The sequence below is a fragment of the Alternaria incomplexa genome, assembly GCF_024043165.1.
Source record: "Alternaria incomplexa strain BMP 0042 chromosome Unknown scaffold_4, whole genome shotgun sequence".
Lineage (NCBI taxonomy): Eukaryota > Fungi > Ascomycota > Dothideomycetes > Pleosporales > Pleosporaceae > Alternaria > Alternaria incomplexa.
In genome coordinates, this window is record NW_026249853.1 from 576,616 (window position 1) to 597,098 (window position 20,483).

The 20,483-nt window shown below is 52.0% G+C and overlaps 7 protein-coding genes across 7 annotated transcripts; 5 read left to right on the forward strand and 2 right to left on the reverse strand.

The window, feature by feature from the left end:
* Positions 1–654: 654 nt before the first annotated feature.
* J4E90_003389 (uncharacterized protein) lies at positions 655–2,547 on the forward strand (the record flags this gene model as incomplete). Its single annotated transcript, XM_051432959.1, has 2 exons — positions 655–1,480; positions 1,529–2,547. The coding sequence occupies 2 exons, from the start codon at positions 655–657 to the stop codon at positions 2,545–2,547; spliced, it is 1,845 nt and encodes a 614-aa protein (XP_051292857.1).
* A 2,303-nt stretch (positions 2,548–4,850) lies between these two features.
* On the forward strand, positions 4,851–6,424 carry J4E90_003390 (uncharacterized protein; the record flags this gene model as incomplete). The annotated part of the gene is made up of 2 exons (XM_051432960.1): positions 4,851–5,762; positions 5,819–6,424. The coding sequence occupies 2 exons, from the start codon at positions 4,851–4,853 to the stop codon at positions 6,422–6,424; spliced, it is 1,518 nt and encodes a 505-aa protein (XP_051292858.1).
* Positions 6,425–6,845: 421 nt separating this feature from the next.
* On the reverse strand, positions 6,846–8,598 carry J4E90_003391 (uncharacterized protein; the record flags this gene model as incomplete). Its single annotated transcript, XM_051432961.1, has 2 exons — positions 6,846–8,512; positions 8,565–8,598. 2 exons carry the CDS (start codon positions 8,596–8,598, stop codon positions 6,846–6,848), a joined length of 1,701 nt encoding a protein of 566 aa, XP_051292859.1.
* Positions 8,599–9,160: 562 nt separating this feature from the next.
* On the forward strand, positions 9,161–12,503 carry J4E90_003392 (uncharacterized protein; the record flags this gene model as incomplete). The annotated part of the gene is made up of 4 exons (XM_051432962.1): positions 9,161–9,230; positions 9,286–10,724; positions 10,981–11,679; positions 11,949–12,503. 4 exons carry the CDS (start codon positions 9,161–9,163, stop codon positions 12,501–12,503), a joined length of 2,763 nt encoding a protein of 920 aa, XP_051292860.1.
* A 369-nt stretch (positions 12,504–12,872) lies between these two features.
* J4E90_003393 (uncharacterized protein) lies at positions 12,873–14,276 on the forward strand (the record flags this gene model as incomplete). Its single annotated transcript, XM_051432963.1, has 5 exons — positions 12,873–12,982; positions 13,034–13,167; positions 13,216–13,625; positions 13,683–13,703; positions 13,770–14,276. The coding sequence occupies 5 exons, from the start codon at positions 12,873–12,875 to the stop codon at positions 14,274–14,276; spliced, it is 1,182 nt and encodes a 393-aa protein (XP_051292861.1).
* Positions 14,277–15,824: 1,548 nt separating this feature from the next.
* Positions 15,825–17,126, reverse strand: J4E90_003394 (uncharacterized protein; the record flags this gene model as incomplete). The annotated part of the gene is made up of 3 exons (XM_051432964.1): positions 15,825–16,633; positions 16,689–16,985; positions 17,036–17,126. 3 exons carry the CDS (start codon positions 17,124–17,126, stop codon positions 15,825–15,827), a joined length of 1,197 nt encoding a protein of 398 aa, XP_051292862.1.
* A 1,358-nt stretch (positions 17,127–18,484) lies between these two features.
* Positions 18,485–20,137, forward strand: J4E90_003395 (uncharacterized protein; the record flags this gene model as incomplete). Its single annotated transcript, XM_051432965.1, has 1 exon — positions 18,485–20,137. The coding sequence occupies one exon, from the start codon at positions 18,485–18,487 to the stop codon at positions 20,135–20,137; it is 1,653 nt and encodes a 550-aa protein (XP_051292863.1).
* Between the last annotated feature and the right edge of the window lie 346 nt (positions 20,138–20,483).

The window sequence follows — 20,483 nt, forward strand, 5'->3', positions numbered from 1 at the left end:
CTATGGAACTGCGAGATTCGAGGAGAAACACAGGACTCCGCAATGGCGATGCAGGAATTAGGGTGGTGGGAAGACGGCTATGGCTTGTTTGCGGCGTTGCTGTCATTACCGTCCAACTATCGCGGAGCCAAGAACAACCGGGAGCGGAGCCCTACCGTGTGCCTGATCCCCCATCTCGTACCATTGTTCCGCACACTGCAGCCTTTGTGGCCCCCGTGTTCGCCAACTCGGAGTAAAACATGACTAACATCAGTCATTGTATGCTTGCAGCCAACTACAATGTCGCATGCGAACAGCGGTGGCGCTGTTTCTTTGGGCGTGCAGCCATCTCCCAAGAGCCCCATGGCCGGGTCACCAGAGCGCGCCTACTAGAGAATGTCATGCACCAGCAATTCTGACCGCAGGCTCGAAAGCGCTTTCACGGGTCAAAACACATGCGAAGCTTGTGTAAGGTACCTAGGTATTGTGAACTTAATCTTACCCCGCAGTGCTGCTGGCGATGCTGTCACCATCTCCGCCCTCACATTGCCATTTCCGAGGTCTGGCTATGGCGCAACTATATGACATGGTGCAGTTGTTGTTTGACCCGGAATGCTCCTCGGTGTACTACGAACAAGCTCACTTTTCATACATTTTCGAGCCAACAATCTCAAAATGGGCATACAGTCAGATCCGCTGAGTTCACTATACGCTGCTGCTGGCACTGCGGCTGACGACAACGTAAAGGTCCGTGATCAATTGCCACCAGAAACTGACCAACATGGCTATCGAATCAACGAACAGCCCATGGGGACGAAAAGAAAGGTCAAAGTTGTCCTCATGGGCGCAGGCGCATCGACTCTGAACTTTCTCAAAAAGGCCGAAGAAGAGATGGAAAACCTGGAAATAGTGTGCTACGAGAAGAACCACGATGTTGGCGGCACTTGGTTGGAAAATCGATATCCTGGCTGCGCCTGTGACATTCCTTCGGTCAACTATCAGTTCTCTTGGAAAATCAAACTTTGGTCGCATTACTACTCGTATTCGCCGGAGATATGGGAGTACTTGAAATCCATCGAACGCGAAAATGACTTCATCGCCAAGTATATCAGGCTGCGACACCGCTTGGAGCATGTGGAGTGGGACGATGCGGCCGGTCTATGGCGGTTCCGCGTTCGTGATCTGGAGAAGGACGTCGTGTTTGAAGACAGTGCCGAGTTCTTTGTCAACGCCGGAGGTGTCTTGAACAAGTGGAAGTGGCCAGAGATTCCAGGTCTGCGAGACTTCAAGGGCAAGCTGATGCATTCTGCGAATTACGAAGAAGGCTACGACCTTTCTAATAAACGTGTAGCCGTCATCGGTGCTGGTAGCTCGGGTGTGCAGATTGTCGCGTCAATACAGCAGAAGGTCCAGCATCTGTACCACTGGATTAGATCGCCAATATGGATCACAGCAGGCTTTGCTCAAACCTGGGCCGGAAAGAACGGCGCAAACTTTCGATGTAAGCTCTACCCTCCAGGATATGAAGGAAAGCACTGACGTTCCATAGACAGCGAGGAACAGCTCAAATACCTCGAAAAAAATCCCAAGAAGTACCTGGAGTATCGCAAACAGATTGAGAACGAACTCAACCAGCGCTTCAAATTCATCATCAAAGGCAGTGAGGAAGCTCGTCTCGCACGTGAATACGCAGACACCGAAATGCGTAACAAGCTCAGTCATGACTCTCGTCTCATCGAGAAGATGATACCCAAGAACTTCAATCCCGGATGCCGCCGTCCAACGCCAGCACCGGGATATCTCGAAGCTCTCGTTGCGCCCAACGCCACTGTCTTTACCGACCCTATTGGCTCCATAACAGCCACAGGTTTCACAGACAAAGAAGGGAACCATCACGAAGTCGACGTAATAATATGCGCGACCGGCTTCGACACCTCCTGGCTGCCGCGTTTCCCCTTCAAAGCCCATGGGCATGATCTGCGCGATCTATGGGGTTCAGAGGAAGGCGTAACATCTTATCTCAGCGTTGGTATCCCCAACTTCCCGAACACGTTCTCTTTCTGTGGTCCATATGGTCCTCTAGGTCACGGTTCTTTCATGCCGCTGATCGAGGTATGGACCCGCTACATCTTCTCCGCCATTACAAAATGTCAAGTCGAGAACATCAAGTCTCTCACTCCCAAACTTGCTCCTTGTAGGCAATTTCGCCAACACGCCGATCTCTTTCTGCAGCGCACGGCGTGGACCTCACCCTGCCGCTCTTGGTTCAAGCAAGGAAAGACGGACGGTCAAGCAACCATGTGGCCGGGTTCGCGCCTCCACTTTCTCAAGATTATGGAAGCGCCACGGTATGAAGATTTTGAGATTGAGTACAGAGAAGGAAACATGTGGGCGTTTTTGGGGAATGGATTTGAGGTAAGAGAGTTTGATGGGAGGGATATTACGAACTATCTGGGCAACTTGGACGAGGAGGGAAGAGACGTACAGCCTGACTATGATGAGGGGCTAAAAGACGTACTTGGAGGATTTACGTTGGGAGATGATTACATTGTCAAGGGTGGGCAATAGGTTTCGTGAAGACATCGAGGCCTGATACATCCTGCTGCGCGTCTTCTGTCCATCTCCATTTCGGCAACGCTCCACCTTTCAAAGTTCAGACGCATGGAGTAGATAACGGAGTGGGCGCGTAAAGTTAATAGGCGCTTTCGCTGGCAATACTCCGATTTCTTCACCCTTGCACAGACTCATCATCCCACCATGCACAAGACTGCGTGAAAGACTAGTCCTCAGAGGGGCAAAACATAGGCAATCGCCTGTTCCCACCTCCGCTTTCGCTTTCAACAAACGGATGCCCGGCACTTTGCGCACGCGATTCGAGTGATTTCGGCATGGCCTACGCTCCAACCATGCTCCATGGGCACCCCAGACGCATTGACGATATCACAACAACCGACAGACGAGCAGAAAGCGGCATCCACTAGCCGGCTACGTGCGGCGACATATTCCTCTACCAGCGCACCACAGTGCATGGTTCCCGTCACTACACCCCATCTCCGTTAGCAGAACGGCCAAAACCGACACTTTCGTGATCCAGGCCATGGCGCCCAGAAGTGTTCACGTGAGACAACTCCGACGCCTAGCCTTTGATCTCCCGACAAACCTCCCGCCAGCACCTCGCGTGACCAATTACACGGTACTTGCGGAGTGGCGCTGACATGCGACACGTCATTTTGGAGCTTACATGCGCGTGGTGCAGAAGAAAGAGCATGCGGAGAAGCACGCTAGAAGCACACTAGAAGCTCTCGTTGAGATGTCGACCCCAGCTTCCACCCCAGTGGTGCAGGCACCCTTGCAGGTTGGGTACAGTGCCCGCGGAGGGCAAAGATGGTGAACCTGGTAGAGATGCGGCAGAGTTGCTAGCAAAAGATGGGGAGATGGAGGCTGATGGTTGCCCAGCTGTGAATGAGACGGGCCTTTGAGTTGTGAGCGTCATGTCTGATGAGTACATATCGAAGGTCATGGCTGTCGCGTATAGCGGATGCATGTTGCAAGTGCAAGATCTACACCTTCTGACGAAGAGATGAAGACCTCCATCCACCCTGATTGAGCATATCGCAAGCCACTGTCGAGACTCTCAGCTCGATGTGAAGATCTTTTCACCTGCAAAGCCACCAAGCTATTAGGCATAGCTGGTATGTACTAAAGCAATACCGCAAATGTTGAGCGGTTTCCCAAATGCTTCAGTCGAATATCGCGATATCGCAGCGCAGCCATAGGACAGCCCAGCATGCAGCCTCGCGGCAAACAGGTCACAGACCCCAAGCTTCAGGCCATGCGAGACCACCCTGGCCCAGCAGTCGGAGCCTCAACAAGGCCTCATGTCATTGTGCCTAAAACATGCCAAGGGAGCCCAGAGGCTACTGGCTGCGCGTCCAAGAGACGGTGCGCACCAACGCTAAACAAGATCATGAATTCCCCAAAGAAGGCTTGGTGGCGCCCAGAATCTTTCCTGGATCGCTTGTCGTTCACTCGCTGGCCCTACAAGCCTCGCTTGCCGTTGCTTGTAAAAACGCCTTCTAGAGGTTCTGCACCGAAGGACCCTGACGACATGGCACCAGGCGAGATCGCTGAGATCAACAGCGGGGTGCAGATGATGCGCCCCTCTAGAAGGCGCTGGAGCAGCTCGCTAGATGGGCATTTTGCGGGTTGGGGACTCCACTGTTGTGTGCGTTCCAGTTTTTTTCTGCGCTACAGTCTCTCCATGGGGTTGGCAACGCGGAGATGCTATCGAGCCCCATCTGCGAGGCATTTGTCTCATGAGGCTCAACGACTAAGTGGGACCGCTCGGAGAAGAACGTCCATGCGTTGCTGTTAGTGCATGCTTATGCACGTGGTGATTGGACACAGACACGCACCATCCGATGTTTGCCGGCTATACTCTCGGGGAGAATATGCAGGCTACTGAGTCGCCGAGGAAGAGCCAGCCCATCACGGCAGCGTTCCGATGAAAATTTGCGGATACTGGGGTGTAGCGTACGGGGCGATGCGTTAGCAGTAGAATCTACCCCAACACCCCGGCTTATACGCCGCGCTCAACCAACGCCAGCATGGGACTACCGAATGGGCTACCGACTGCTATTGCAGTCTGGATGGCACCAGCCCCATGTCGCGACCTATACCATGGAGATGGGTATCTGGGGACGCGGAGAGCGGATATATAGAGTGCGCTGTATCCCTTCACTGAAACAGCATCAGCATCTCGCTCTTCGTCTCTCACTATCTGGGATTTGCCTCTACAGACATATCATCTGTTGATCCTTGGGCTCATATCTTCCTTCGTTCCCAATCTTCATCTTTACCCTACCATCACCATGGGTTTCTTTGGAAACAACGGCTCGCAAGAGCCTACTCTGGACCAAGTCCACGAGCAGCAAGCTCGCCGCCCTTCAGTCGCTGAAGTCGTCGACGAACAGGTTCGCCGCAAGTCTGTCGACAACCGTGTCGTCACTGGAGCTTCCGCTCTCACGGTCCGCCAATCTATCGTTCCCGTCACCTTGGTCACTATCCTCTTCTTCATGTGGGGATTCGCCTACGGTCTTCTCGATGTCCTCAACTCTCGCTTCCAGGTCGCTCTTGACATCACTCGTGGAGAGTCGTCTGGTCTCCAGGCTGCTTACTTCGGTGCTTACTTCATCGGTCCTTTGACATACTCTGGATGGTTCCTCCGCAAGTTCGGTTACCGATACACCTTCATTCTCGGTCTCTCTATCTACTGCGTCGGTGCTCTCATGTTCTGGCCTGCGGCTGTCAAGCGAAGCTTCGGTGGCTTCTGTGGTGCCATGTTCCTTGCTGGATCTGGTCTGTCGACTCTCGAGACTTCTGCCAACCCTTACATTGCTGTTTGCGGTCCTCCCAAGTACTCCGAGTTCCGTCTCGAGCTGTCTCAGTCCGTTCAGGCTGTTGGCTCTGTCGTTGCTCCCGTCCTTGCTGCTCAGGTCATCTTCAAGAACGTCGGTACCGACGGCAAGTCTCTCGAGGCTGTTCAATGGGTCTACCTTGGTATTGCTGGCTTCGTCGGTATCCTCGCTGTTGTCTTCTACTTCGCTCCCATTCCTGAGATTACCGACTCCGACATGGCCGACCAAGCTGAGATGACCACCGCTGCTACTGGCTACGTCGACAAGCCTCTCCGCAAGCAGTACACTCTCTTCTGGGGTACCGCTGCTCAGTTCTCCTACGTCGCTGGACAAGTAGGAGTGGCCGCATATTTTATTAACTATTTTGTACGTTTAATCAGTATACAGACGATGTGAAACATTTACTGACTTCAAATCTATAGGCTGAGGCGCGCCCTGACCTTTCCGTCACTGAAGGCCACCACGAGGGAGCCAACTTCTACGCCATCGCCCAAGCCCTTTTCGCAGTCGGACGTTTCGCAGCAGCCGGACTCATGTACTACGGCGGCAAGCCCCGTTACGTCCTCCTCGCTTTCCAGACCCTGATCATGATCTTCATCAGCGCTGCGATCGGCACCAACACTGGCAGCGCCACCCGTCCCAACTGGGGAGGTCTCAGCATGCTGATGATCGTCCTCTTCTTCGAGTCCTGCATCTTCCCCATCATCTTCGCCCTTACACTCCGCGGTCTCGGTCGCCACACCAAGCGCGGTGCTTCTTTCCTCGTCTCCTCCGTCTGCGGTGGTGCCGTTGGCCCCGTCATTCTCGGCAACGTTGCTGACCGCATCGGCACACGAAAGGCCATGTGCATCCCGCTCATCTTCTTCGCGATTGCCTGGTCTTACCCCATCTACCTCAACATGGTCAAGGGCGCCGAGCTTGATGCTTACAGCGAGAGCCATGTCGGTACCACTGACGGTGCTATCGACAACGACTCTGTGCTTGCTGGCAAGGACGTTGAGGCTCGCATGTTCGAGACCAAGGTCTAAACGTGTGTGCTTTGGTACTATTGGGTGGGATTACTTTTGGATTAGATGATACCTATGAGGCTTGAACGATGATAGCGCGGCGTTTATGATGGGATGATCGGATTTCGCTTGGTCGGGCGGAGTCTTGTATATACTACGACTTCTTTGTGCATATATAGACTTGCATACTGTTTACACGAATCACTATATTTTACCACTTATCTTCTCCTCGTTATATCCCACGCGCGAGATCTCCTCGATTGCCTACATCGAATGTTGAGAGTTTGACGGGTGCATCTTAATTCCTTCCAAAGACCACATGACACGGTTTCGACTTCCTTGCCCTTCGTTCGAAGCAGCGTGCATATACATAATCTCGTTGAATCAACCAAAGGCCGCTGTAAACATATTCCCGCCTCGTACATGACAGTCGTGAGCCACCTCACGCATCCGGTCCCTCCTCATCCCTTTCCACCACCACCTCGAAGTTCGCATCATCCACCAGCTTCCAAAAGTCCGCATTCATCTGTTTGGCCTTCAACTTCTCAAGACACAACCCCGTGACTGTAGGCCCCATCAAGATCTCTACACACTGCAATCTCGGCCAATGGTTCTCGGCCTTCTGCGCGCCGAAGAGATCTTGCAGCCACCTGCTTTCCAAGAATGCCAAGTCAACGTCGAAAATCTTGAGGTGCTGCAAAGAGATCGGCAGAGCTTGCGTCGGTGAAAGCTCGAAGTCGCCTTCAAAGACGGCGTCGAAACGCATGTTGTCGAGCTTGATCGATATGAGCGCTGCTTGAGGAATGACCAGTTTCTTGAGTTGCGCAAATTGGTCGAATCGCGGTAAAGGTTTGCGCATCGCGCCTGGCAATGTCCAGAAGCCGCCTGGTAGCTTCAGGGTTTCGAGGTTTGGTCGCAGATGTATCATGCCGTCCACCAGGTTCTGGTAGTCGGTGACTTCGCTTCGCGCATCGTATATCGTTCGATCCCAGTGCTGCTCATCTACGTAGACATCATCCTCAAGAGGAGACGGCCCGGTAGGATAGTATTGGATGTTTGCCTGATAGGCAGGAAACGCGCGGACACTCCGATACGGGTTCTTACTGTCCGACGGTTCCGCGTAGTATTCGAGTGATTGAATATTGGGAAAGGCGCGGAGAACGTTCGTCATACACGCTCGAGAAGTGGTATTCCATACGCCGACGGTTCTGACCTCGAAGTCTAGACGGAGATGTCGGATCGTTGGCTGTGCACGATGGCTGCTGAGGTAGTGCTCGGATGCCATGCGAATTTGCGAGTGTATTTGGCCTTGAAGTCTGATGCTCAGGTCGAGGGTGTGCAGATTGGGATAGTGCTCCAAGCCACCCCCTAATAGCGGCGGTAAGGGACTTTCGTACTTCAAATAAGATAGCACATGTGCGGTCGGTAGCCTTGAAGCAAACTCTTGTGTTGAAGCAAACTTCTGCCAACGGCGCGTGTCTTGGAAATGCGCCTCAGCGAGGGTAAGATTTGAGTATGGGTCGAATATGCACAAGGTCGCAATATTTGGTAGCAGAGCCAAGAACACGGAAGCTGAAGCATGTGCGAAGGTGCCCTTCAGTTCTGTAATCTTCCCTGTTTTCCACCAAGCAGGTAGGTCGAGGGAAGCGACGATATCACGCGCCTTCTCGTAGACGAGGTAGTTCACATGAGGCTCTACTGGACCTGGACCACTAAACTTCATGATACCACGATCTTCCGACGGTAGGCATAACCTCAGCTGCTTTATATGTCGTTTCCATTCCGGTCGTGCTTGCAATCTCCAGATCAGGCCGTAGATGTCCGAATTGGAAAGCTCATTCAATGTTCCTGGGAAGCCGACCTCGAGCACGAGCGAAGAGAGCAGTACTTCGCGAGCCAGAACCGTGAACCTCTTACACGCCAACGCAATGTTGAGCAGCGAGCGAGAATTAGCGCGAAAATCGGAAATGAGATACTCGTCTGGAGAGCTTGGAGGGGGGTCATCTGGAATGTAGCCCAATACGCGAATGGAGCGATACAAATCGACATGCGAAAAGACCTGGAGTAGTATTTCGTTGGGCAGAGTACTCAGCGAGCTGGTGCTGTCGCCTGGAGAGCATTAGATGATGACGTATGTAACGCGGATGTTTGGCACGCTCACTTCTGGATGTTTGAAGCAGCGGCAGCCCTTCCATTGTTCAGAGCCGTTCTCTAGATGTACCAATTTGATGAAGTACAGGGTGATTGAGATAGCCTGGATTGCAATGCTGCAGGTGCTCGCTGTGCGGCACAGCGCATGCCATTAACGCTAGTCCCAATTTAGCATGGCGGTTTTCCACGGCTCGGCGGGCCGCATCCATCTGGCCTTCCATCATCCAGGCGCGCGATATCGAATTACCACTAGGAGTACAACACTTCAGTCTGCATCACTTAGCAATGGACGGGGCGGAGAACCGGATGCGCTTAGAAAACTCTGCACCCCAAGATGCCGGGGGCTGGAATTTGCTTTTGTCGATGCGTGCCTCAGACAGCGATTTGTCGCGATCGCGACGCGACGCGTGGCGGGGAAGGACCCAGCAATATCTTCGCGCACCGCCAGAAAGCTGTGTCGACCCATTTACGATCTATGGTAGCGAAGACAACACACCCAGAATATCTCCCCCGAAGTTCCACTTAGTAGAAACGGATAGGCTGCATACTCAGATACCCATGTACTGAGGTCAGTTCGGTTGGAATAGACGCAGTTACACAACTACAATGGCGGCCAACAACCTACGAAGCGTTTACCAGCAATACAAGCACGATACGGATGTCGTGGCATCATGGCGTAAGTTGCGGCCAGACTTACGAGAGATGCACGCGCTAATCTCTCTTTTCTGTAGTCGCGTCTACAGCCAAGTCATTTGGCTACAACAAGCCCCTCGAACCGCCTGCTCCTACGGAACAGAAGACGCAAAGACTCAAAGGCAAAGCCAGAAAAGCCGGCAATACTACGCAGATTGGATCAAACAAGCAGACGTCCAAGCCGAAATACACCCTTGCTATCAAGGACTTCGTACCTTTGTCTGCTCACATTGCTAAGGTCAAAGGCACTGTAGAAGTGCCGGACTACTTCAACGTTGCACTTGATCGAGTGATATCGGTTCGAAGTGCTTTCTCGCATAAGCTGGCAGCTGCCGGCGAAGCTGTCGACAAATCGTCAGATGACCGTCACAGCTTTTTTGTCACTGTCCTAGAAAGTGTTCGCGATGCACTCAAGCCTTTGATGAGAAACGATGCTCTCGATCTCAACAGCATCAAGAATGCTACGCCTCGGAGTGATAAAGACCGAGTCAGACAGACTGGACTTCGCAACATCTTCGAGGTTTTGGATGTATATGAGCCATCGGCGGAGTTCTTGGCTGCACCAGACGTGGTACCTCCGCCTAAACCTATGAAACTGGATTACACTGCTGAGGTGTTGACCGACTCCGTCATTGATGCCTTTATGGCAATGACCATGTTGATGGACGACCTCTCCCGCCTTCGTGCTGAGATTGCAGACCTATGGGGTCGGCACCATGCGGGAGAACTCGATTTGGCAACTGTGTCGGTAGCGACCAACACAGCAATTCAGCTTGCGCACAGCATGCACGACGAAGTCTATCCAGTGATGAAGCATCTCGTCGAAAGCGTGCCGTTCCATGAGGTGTACTTTCTGGCTATAGCTAAAGAAGCTGGTGTTGACCCACAAGCGAAAGGTTGGTTCGGCTGGTGGAACGACTACAACTTCGAAGCCTACGACATCGCAGACGCCCTGTTCAACAACGCCCGTAATGGCCTCCTGGTCTACCTTTACAACGATCTCTCCGCGTCCGGGTCAGTCATGGACTACAATGGCAAATGGGGTCGATTCGATGAAAATGAGGGTCCACCACCCAGAACGAACAAGCAAAAGTATGCCCGCGATAAGTCGACGTTGATGGAAGTGTTCCAAAATCTTCCCTTGCTACACAATCATCCGGGAGCGGTTGAGGATCAGTTTGTCATCGCTTTCGAGGCAGCGCGGAAATCCTATGCAAGGGAGAATACGAACAAGCAACCACCAATCTGGTCGTGCTTTGCATTCCAGATATATCTCGACATCATTTACTGTACCGAGGTTGGTGCGGGCTGGACGCAGATGCGCAACGAGTTTACTACGCTCCAGAAATACGTTGAGACATACCCTAGAGCTTCTTCCGACATGAAGGAGTTGGTAAAATCGGTCGATAAGATCATGGAGGTCGATCCCATCGCGATCATCCGATCGGCGTTTACTTTTCCCTACAAGGACTATACCGTATGGCGTCGCAACCCCACACATTGTGGTCTTTGGTAGGTCCTGACTGTACGAAATGCATGTGAGACATAGACTGACCTTGTGCCTTTATCTCTGCAGAATTCACTATGCGCGAAACGTCTTCCATAGAGAAGCTGTCAAGTACGCCGCAACACCCGGGGCGGTCATGTGCGTAACGCAATTATACCATGCCCTGCGCCAGACTGAGCTTCTTTCGGAAGAGTGGAAGGATCTTCAGACGCTGTGGGACATGTAGGGAAACTTGGCCTACTTCATTGGCGAACCCCCCAAAGACTTTGAGGGACATTGGAAGAACTTTCTCATGGCTATTGGTGCTTCAGCAACTAACTGGGCAAGCTCAAAGAGGAATACGAAGGTCAAGGAGACCAAAGCAAACGCACGTTTGTTGAAGTTCAAGGGTCCAGTATCGGCCTGGATGGCTTCGCGTATTTCAACAAATGGCGACGAACGACTCATCACAGCTGAAACAATTGAAGACGAGATCAAAGAAGGCGCACGCCATCATTCCTCCCTCGCCGCCGTCATGCCGGCCATTCAAAGGCAAACCCACGTCATACAAAAATTGGCCACTGCTCTCCACGCCGAGGCTCCAGAAATCACGTTCGATTACTTCACCATGCATGACCTTTGCTGGGAATTGATGGAAAGGATGAAGGAGCAGTTCAGTCCTATCATTGCTGCCAAATCTGGGAAGCAGTGGGAAGCACATAAGAGCAACCTGCCGTTTGTTGTTGGCTTCGTCTTCTCTACGGCAGCGGGTAAAAAAGATATCGAGACGGACGGTGTGCCTTCGGTAGAGCTGTTAAAGATCGCTGTGCAAGTTACGAAAAAGTTCTTGGAGGAAGGTAAAGGTAATGTGATTACCGAGAGAGGACGCCTGGAAGGTCAGTTCGAGTCAGCTGGGACAGAAGAAGTGGAAGTGTGGAAAGCCAAAGTGAGAGATTCTCTCACCTCGAAAGTCTTCGCGGTTTAAAGTACGTAGAACACCGCTCGCCTTCGTATGGCCTTTTCCTTCAATCGTTTCTTATCGCTACTGAACTATCCATTGCTTTCCATGACACCTTCTCAAAGATCACCAACTCAGAAGATATGACGCCAGCTCCGCCTACAACTCCCCATGCCTGCTTCGTCTGCAAACAGCCTGCTGAACAACGCTGTTCCACCTGTAGTAATGCACGCTACTGCTCTACCGCCTGTCAAAAGAAAGACTGGAAGATGCACAAGATGCTTTGCAAGTCCTTCGCAGATCTCGAGCCACGACCTGGTGCAACCTTCTTTCGCGGTCTCCTCTTCCCCGGAGATGAGCCTTTGCCGCGTTTCGTCTGGGTCGAATACGGCAACGTCAAGGACTTCGTATCAATATCCTGCGAGCCTTTCCTCGGTCGCAACATGTTGAATCACATATCACACACCTGGCCCACCCTCAAGCGCATACCCTCGCACCGGGTCGGTATCTACTATCATGACAACTACATGAACGAGAACCTGCCCACCACTCCGAGTTTGACCAAATGGCTGGGCCCAGCTGCAGGCAACTACTTCCGTGGACCTTTTCTAACCCACGGCTACGAGAATGGCATTGAGCTTGACGATGAGTTCAAGTCTGGTGAGGGAGGGCCCTGCGATCTTGACACGTCGGCTTTGGCTACTCTGTTGGCGTTCTTCCAGGCGCAAGGTACCGTTTATCTTGATAGGAAGAGGTTCGGCAAAGGATTCTCCCATTCAAATATCATCGAGGTGCGCTCCGATGCGGACTGAGAGTCGGTCGCTCCGGGAGAAGGGCCGAACGTGGTGGAGCTATCGGGCTTGTCGACACCTGGGGCAACATGGCCTTGCAAGTGCGTGGCGGCCTGTCGCATGGATACCCTTCCCGGTATTTCATCTTACTCATTTCACGAAATAGTTTTCTGGTCTCGAGAATGCGCATTGTGGTTACTGGCGTAACGTGGGGCAGGCAATGCCGTCACTGCTTGATGTTAGCACCTGCTGCATTGAGCCAAGCCCCGCACTATCTGCATAGGGCGTGCCGGCGGCTATCATAGGTATACAACATCTTAGCAAAAGTCCTGAAATCCTCAATACTGTATCTTCAATTCACGTCGCTCTTGATAATCCGACATTAGCATCATGACGTTCGATATCTCCAAAGCTCGGGAGCGCTTCCCCGCACTTCAGCAAGATCAGGTCTTCCTCGACAATGCCGGCGGCAGTCAGGCATTGGGTGATGCGATTGACTCGTCAGTTGATTTTCATATCGTGGATACATACAAAAACTGACATGAGCCTAGGATAGTGCAATACCTCTCCAAGACCAATGTTCAGCTCGGCGCTTCATACCATACTGGCACCCAGTCGAATACGAAGTACGAGGAGGGCTACCAGGCAGCTGCAAAGTACATGAATGCTGGGCGCGATGAGATTGGTAACGTAGCCTCCAGCTCATTCACACTCCTTTGCTAACGACCACCAGTTCTTGGTGCTTCAACAACCCAGCTCTTTATGAACCTCGGCTCATCCCTGCAATTTCCTTCCGGCTCTGAGATCATCCTCTCAAAGATGGAGCACGAGACTAACGCGAAGCCCTGGCTTTTTATGGCTGAGCGTCTTGGTTTGACTGTGAAGTGGTGGGCGTCTCCAAAGGAGGATGGACTCAAACTCACAGCCGAGAATCTCAAGCCGCTGTTGAGCGACAAAGTGAAGTTCGTAGCGTGCACGCACGTGAGCAACATTCTGGGGACGATTCATGATGTGAAGTCTATTGCAGAGGCGGTGCATGCGGTTGGCGCGCTGTTCTGTGTGGATGGCGTTAGCTACGCGCCGCATCGTGCGATTGATGTGAAGGATTTTGGAGTCGATTTCTACGCATTCAGTTGGTACAAGGTTCGTCTGGCATCAGCTCTGCTTTCTTGTTAACATAGTACTAACGAAATGACACAGGTCTACGGCCCACATATCGCGGTCAGTCAACATATACCTTTTCGAGCTGTATCGAAGCGAATGCTGACTTCGTACACACATCTTTAGGCCCTCTACGCCAGCAACTCAGCCCAACAGCACATGAAACCTTTGGCTCACTTCTTTAACCCCACCAAGACCCTCGAAGATAAGATCGGGTTCGCAGGCTCAAACTACGAATGCGTACAATCTATTCCAACGGTCACCGCCTACCTCACCGACGCTTTCCCCGCCATCACCGAGCATGAGGGAAAGCTGCAGGCTATTCTTCTCGACTTCCTAAACTCACGACCAGATGTCACGATCTTGGGATCTACTTCGAGGGATAGCAAAGAAAGAGTACCTACCATTTCATTCACGGTCAGGGGCATGAGCAGCAAGGCGATCGTGGCTGAGGCGGAGAAGATCAGTAACTACGGGTTCAGATGGGGCCATTTCTACTCAAAGAGGCTTTGCGATGAGTTGCTGAAACTGGAGCCGGAGGGTGTGACAAGAGTCAGTATGGTACATTATAACACTGAGGAGGAGATCAAGGGATTGGTCGAGGTGTTGAAGAAGGTCCTCCCGCAGGTTTAGAGGAAGACGCGACGTCGATGCCGAGGTCTGTAGTAATTGAGTATACATTTATACATTTCATATTAGTCAAAGTATGACATGACTGCTATGGTAAGCCCCTCCCAAATAGCCACCAAGAACCACGACCATGACGGAAAGCAATCCGAGAGGAACCCATCGCCAGTGAAAGGCCTTCTAGACTACTTCTTCCAGCCACTGCTCATGAGCTCTCCAGTAGTTAAGTGGCGTCTTGAACCACATCAACTTTCCAGATCTTAGGAGAGAGGCGTCTTTCATATAAGGCAGGACTACTGAGAACGGCTCGCATGCGAGCAGTGCAATCTGCTGTTACCGAGATTCGAAGCATGCCGGGAACAGAAGAGGGACACGCGGCTGAAATTTCGATCAAGGTTCTGATGAGGGAAGACCAGTCATCGCCGTGGTGAGCCAAGAAGAGATTGCTGTCGTTCAATATGAGGTGCATAACAAACGTTCCTTGTCGCAGAGAAAGTATTGCCCGCTTCATGAACTCGAATGTGACCGCCTTGTTGTCGCGGTGTGTCGGAGCATCTTCCCAGTCATTGATGAACTGCCACTCGATCCACTGATTGAGACTAAGCAGAGTCGATCGATGCATTTCGCCAGAACTGCAACTGTGTAGTTTATCTTCCTGCTGAGCTACCCCAAACCAGTACATGAGATCATCTAACAGATCTTGGGTCCGATTTAGGTGCTGTGACAAATCGGCTGGGCTGCTGTTCGCAGAAACGTTGACGGTAATTGATGGATATATCTCCGAACAACCACGCTCTATGATAGAGTAGGCTTCCTCGCGAACTAGTCGACTGACTCTCAGTATGCCCACAGAAGGCTTTGTATGGTATATGTGCAGGCGAGGTCCGGCAAGTAATCGAGTTACGGGCATGGCCACCAGCTGATCATAGACGCAAAGACGTATATCGGCAGGTAATCGCATAAACGGAAAGGTGTTGGATCCAGTATTGCTGGTGACTGAGCCCTTCATATGGTCATGCGCAGCATACGACTGCTTGTAGGTGTCGTCGGGTGAGGGTGAAGTTATTTGGTGAGTGTTCTTTTCTTTCAATGGGTGCGTAGACGAGCAGTAGTGGGCATCGCCGGTCTCGTCGCAAACCTCCCAATAGTTAGCAATGCAAGAACCCAGTTAACATTCTTAAAACATACCATATTAAGGAGATTTTCGTTCGTAACAGAAGGCTGATCTGCATCGGTACCTGGAGTAGCAGGGTCCGTTGGCAACTCTATCTCAGTGAGTGGCATGGTTGTTGCTTTGGCGGTCATTGCGGTGTTGGTGAGTCGGTCGTGGTATAGCGTCGGTGATGAGGAAGGGCGGGCGCGCGAGTCTGTGAGGACTAGCGCCGTTGTAAACTTCGCCATTTCCGCGTTCACCTTTACCTAAGTATAATCGCAGTAGCGCACAGACTCAATTACACGAGCGCGAGCGTCGATGTAAGAGACATTAATGCATGCATAACAAAGGTACACTGCGAAAAAAACAGTCATCTTACTAATCATAAACTGCCGCCAACTCTACGCTTTCAGGTTTCGCCAAACAGCCGTCTCAAATCTTGCGACAAGATCGAACGTCTTGCGATCTGCCCAGGGCGACACCTGCGTGGCAAAGAATAGCGCGATTCCCCTCTCACGATTGACACTCCACTGTAGATTCGGAAGTCCTGACCAGCATAACGTACCCTTTGGCTTGAAGTAGTTCTCTCGATCCACATTTTCCATCAACAAGAGGCTACCTAGTCCGAAGTTCGGCTTGACGCCTTCCATACTGGCGTCCAAAGTGCAGGTATAAGCGAGCTCGGCCTTATCGACGAGTGCCTTGGCCGCGAGACTGTCTTCGGCGAACTGCGGGCTGAACATGGCGTCGACCATGGTTTTGGAGAGGATGGTAGGCGAGGGTTTGAGAAGATCGGCAAGCACGCGCGTGTAGTCGTACACATTAGCATACAAGCCCGCTCCACCACCTTCTCCGACAGGGTCGCCAGACCAAAAGGGTGTTGGGCCATCTGTGAGACTGCCGTCGTCTTGCCGGGTGCTCGTGCGCATCAGCTTTTCTTCCACTGCTGGCTTGCGATTGAGATGCCAGGTAAATGAAGTTATACCGAGAGGCTTTGCAATGTTGGTTTCGACGTATTCTTCGAAGCTCATGTTGGTCAAACGCGTGATGAGCAGACTGGTCCAATCGAAACCACTGCTGTATTCCCAACCTTGTCCAGCTTCGAAGGTCCGTGGATAGGCATACTTCTCAGCCACGTTACCATCGGTTATCAGAGTGGGTAGTTCGCCGCGTGAGGCTCGCCACGCATAAAGACTTGGAGAAGCCCAGTCTACAAGTTGGCGAAATCAGTCTATGCTGTGTGCTGTCCGTCTAGAAGCACTTACCGTACGTCGTGCCACTGGAATGCGTGATGAGTTGACGCAGAGTGATGGACTTCGTGGCTGGACGCACTTTGATCTCGGAGCCGTCCATCTGAACGATGGGCTGGGAAGCCAGTTCTGGTAGGTACTGATCGACTGGTTCATCTAGCGTGACTAAACCGTGTTGAACGCTTTGCAGGGCAGCAATAGCGGTGATGAGCTTTGTGCAGGATGCAATGAAGAAGGTTCGATCGAAGTCCATAGGCTCCGCATCTTCAGTGACGCCATTGTAACCTGCGGTCTTCTTGTAGATGAATTTGCCTGCAGCGAGCGTGAGATACATTTACTTGGAGATAGTATGGGGAAAGTACCATCCTTATCCACGACAGCCATCACCGCTCCGGGCACAATGTCCGAGCCTTTGGCAGTCGCCTTCTCGAGGTATTTCTCAAATGCGTCCATTGAAATGGAGTAGAAGCAAACAATCTTGATCGAGTGGCCGCTACAGTAATCTTCGAGGTATGCGAGTTGTTGTGTGGGCGTTTGGTCCTGACAAGATGACGACAACTATTTATGCAGTTGCTATTAGGCCACCATCCTTCGCTGACTAGCATTCATACCGCATTCCAAGCCACAAGACAAGGTAGCCGTGATTTATAATGAGCGTTAGCAAATCTTCATGTAGTTGAAGGGTGGGGGCGAAGGCTTATGTTCGATCGCCGTGCAGCGAAAAAGCATCGAAGCCATTGGTCTCGTGAAGCCAGCCAACTCTGCCTGTAGTGTCCGTTCTCGTACCATATCGAGTCTACCGTGGCGATCACGGGCAAGAGGGGTTCGCCGCCAGGCAATACGTGAAAACCGAACCGATCAAGTCCTTTCATTAGTCGTCTGCCTCGTCTTCCAGAGAGTCCTGTCTGCTCTTGGCATGTGCCATGTGCATCCCGTATCTGCACTCCATGTTTATACAAATTGCCAAATCGGGGAAGCAGTCTATGGGTATGTGCAGACAAGCAATGTCGCTCTTCGCTCACACCGATCATGTCCATCTGTGTGACGATCCAAGTGAACCTTGGAAGTGCAGGGCGAAGATGACATACATACCTAGGTACGGGTTAAGGCGATCGGAGAAAAGTTATGCCGACTCTGGGAACGGACTCTAGTTGGAAAGCTGTCATTGCACGAACAACAACAATTTTGACGTCATCCTGAGGGGTCGCATTGTTGGAAGCACACCAGCCGGACTAGATTGGAGCAGGTAGACGTCTGCGCTATGTTCGTCGCCGCAGCGAGGCTGGTGCAGGGTCTAAAGGAACGTGTCTGGAAGCTCGGACGAAACACGGTTGACGCTCGGGCCCTCTTGTTTTGACATCTACCCCTGCATCCTCTATCTCACACTCGATGTCATCTCCCCTCGCATCTCATCTTATGTATACGACATTCTCGCAAATCTTCACGCTCGGTAAAACTCACGACACCACGGATAGCCACCGGCAATGACGACGTCGATCACTCAGCCTGTGTCCAGTCGGAAGAACTCAAGCCGAGCTGCACCAATGGGGAAGAGCGTTGCGAAGCCGGTCCGACGACCCCAAACTTGGTGCGGTGATTACCCCGGGTTTTCAATGTAAATACGGCGTCTTGAGCGGTAGCGCACTTCCTGAGAGGGCTATGTGGGGTAATTGATGAACATGTTACAGTAGACAAGGTTCTCCAGAGATGACATGCGCCACTCGAAATAGCGCAATGCCCATTGCTGGTATAAATGCTCCAGGGCATCGTCGCTCGATTTACAAGCACATTCATTGCATACGCCAGCCACCATGCGCTTCTCTTCAGCTATTGCGCTCGCCAGCTTATTGTCTCGGTCGGCCGTGGGAAGCCCACTCGCCAGCAACGAGCTTACCAGTCGGGCTACAACGTTCAACAATCCAGTCTTGTGGCAAGACTATCCCGACCTCGACGTCTTCCGGATAGGCGATGTCTTCTACTACTCCTCCTCGACTTTCGCCTTTTCGCCAGGAGCTCCGGTCCTAAAGTCTTACGACCTCGTTAATTGGACACCAGTGACTCATAGCGTACCAAGACTCAACTTCGGCTCGATATACGACCTCGATAACACAGCAGGCCATGCTTACGTCAAGGGTATCTGGGCCAGCTCACTGAGATACCGAGAATCGTCCGACAAATTCATATGGATTGGTTGTGTTCAATCCACCGGCAAGTCGTACATCTGGACTGCCGACGGGACCAATGCAGCCGCCAACAACGGCGAAGTATCGAGCTGGAACTGGACTGCTGCGGGCTCGTTCCCAAAGTGCTATTACGATAACGGAATTTTCATTGACGATGATGACACCATGTACATCGTGTACGACAAGTACCAGCTCAAGGTTGCCCAATTGAACGCCGACGGCACAGCGGAAGTCAGGAGTCAACAAGTCTATGAAGATCCAAATGGTCTATACCTCGAAGGTTCGCGCATGTACAAGATCAATGGCACATACTACATCTTCGCTACCAAGCCGGCGGATGACGAGTGGGTGTTGAAGTCAAAGAGTCCCTGGGGCCCATACGAGGCGCGAATCCTTGTCGACAGCATTGCAGGACCTTTGCCGAACGCAGGCAACAGCCACCAAGGCGGCGTAGTCGATACCAAAGATGGGAAGTGGTATTACGTTGCATTTATGGACTCGTACCCTGGCGGACGCATCCCTGTCGCTGCGCCTTTGAAGTGGACGGCGGATGGATGGCCGGAAGTTGAGAAAGTGAATGGCGAATGGGGCAAGACATACCCTATGCCAGTCACGACCGCCAAGACCGTCCCCCCACCCACCGGCTTGGACAAATTTACCGGCACAGCTTTGAGCGCGGAATGGGAATTCAACCACAACCCTGATACCAGCAAGTGGAGCTTAGTAGGCGGGGCTGGTGGCATCAAGTTGCAGACTGCTTCTGTTACAAACGACCTCTACGCGGCGCGCAATACGCTGACACACCGTATTCTTGGTCCGAAGTCATCGGGAACTTTCAAGATCGACATCAGCAAAATGGCCACTGGCGACCGTGCTGGCGCTGTGCTTTTCCGTGACACTGGAGCATACATCGGTATACATAAAGAAGGCTCCGCGGCAAAGTTGGTAATGGTCAACGGCTTGGAATTGAACGCAGACCGAACGACGAAGTCTACCGGTACTGTCGCTGCCACGGGGCCTAGTCTTGCTGCCGGCACAACCGATCTGTGGTTCCGCGTTCAGTCAGACATCACGCCAGCTTTCTCCAACACCAACGCGGTGCGACAAACAACCTTCTGGTACAGCACTGATGGCACCAAGTTCGTGCAGCTTGGTCCTGCATACAACATGGCGAATACATGGCAGTTCTTCACGGGATACCGATTCGGTGTGTTCAACTTTGCGACAAGCAAGCTGGGTGGGGAGGTCCTGGTTAAGAACTTCGAGTTGAAGTTGGTGTAGATGCAATGTGTACTATTACGATAAGGTGACGTTATCGATGTTACAGTCAGCCTGCTTCACAAAAATCTACAAACAACATCACCGTCGCATCGTCGTCTGCAATCTGAGGATGTATTCATCGGTGAAGTTCCGCACCGGAGATAAGGAGATATGACACAGCTCCTGATATCGTCACCGCAACATCCGCTGCTGTATCTCCACATACCACGGCACGTGCAAACAGCGTTTGTACGTCTACAACCAAACAGCAATCGGTACTCACAGTTACCCCAATATATTGACGCGTCACATTCATAGATCTCCAGATTTATTCCCATGCTACCCGTGACTCCACCCTATCACAGTA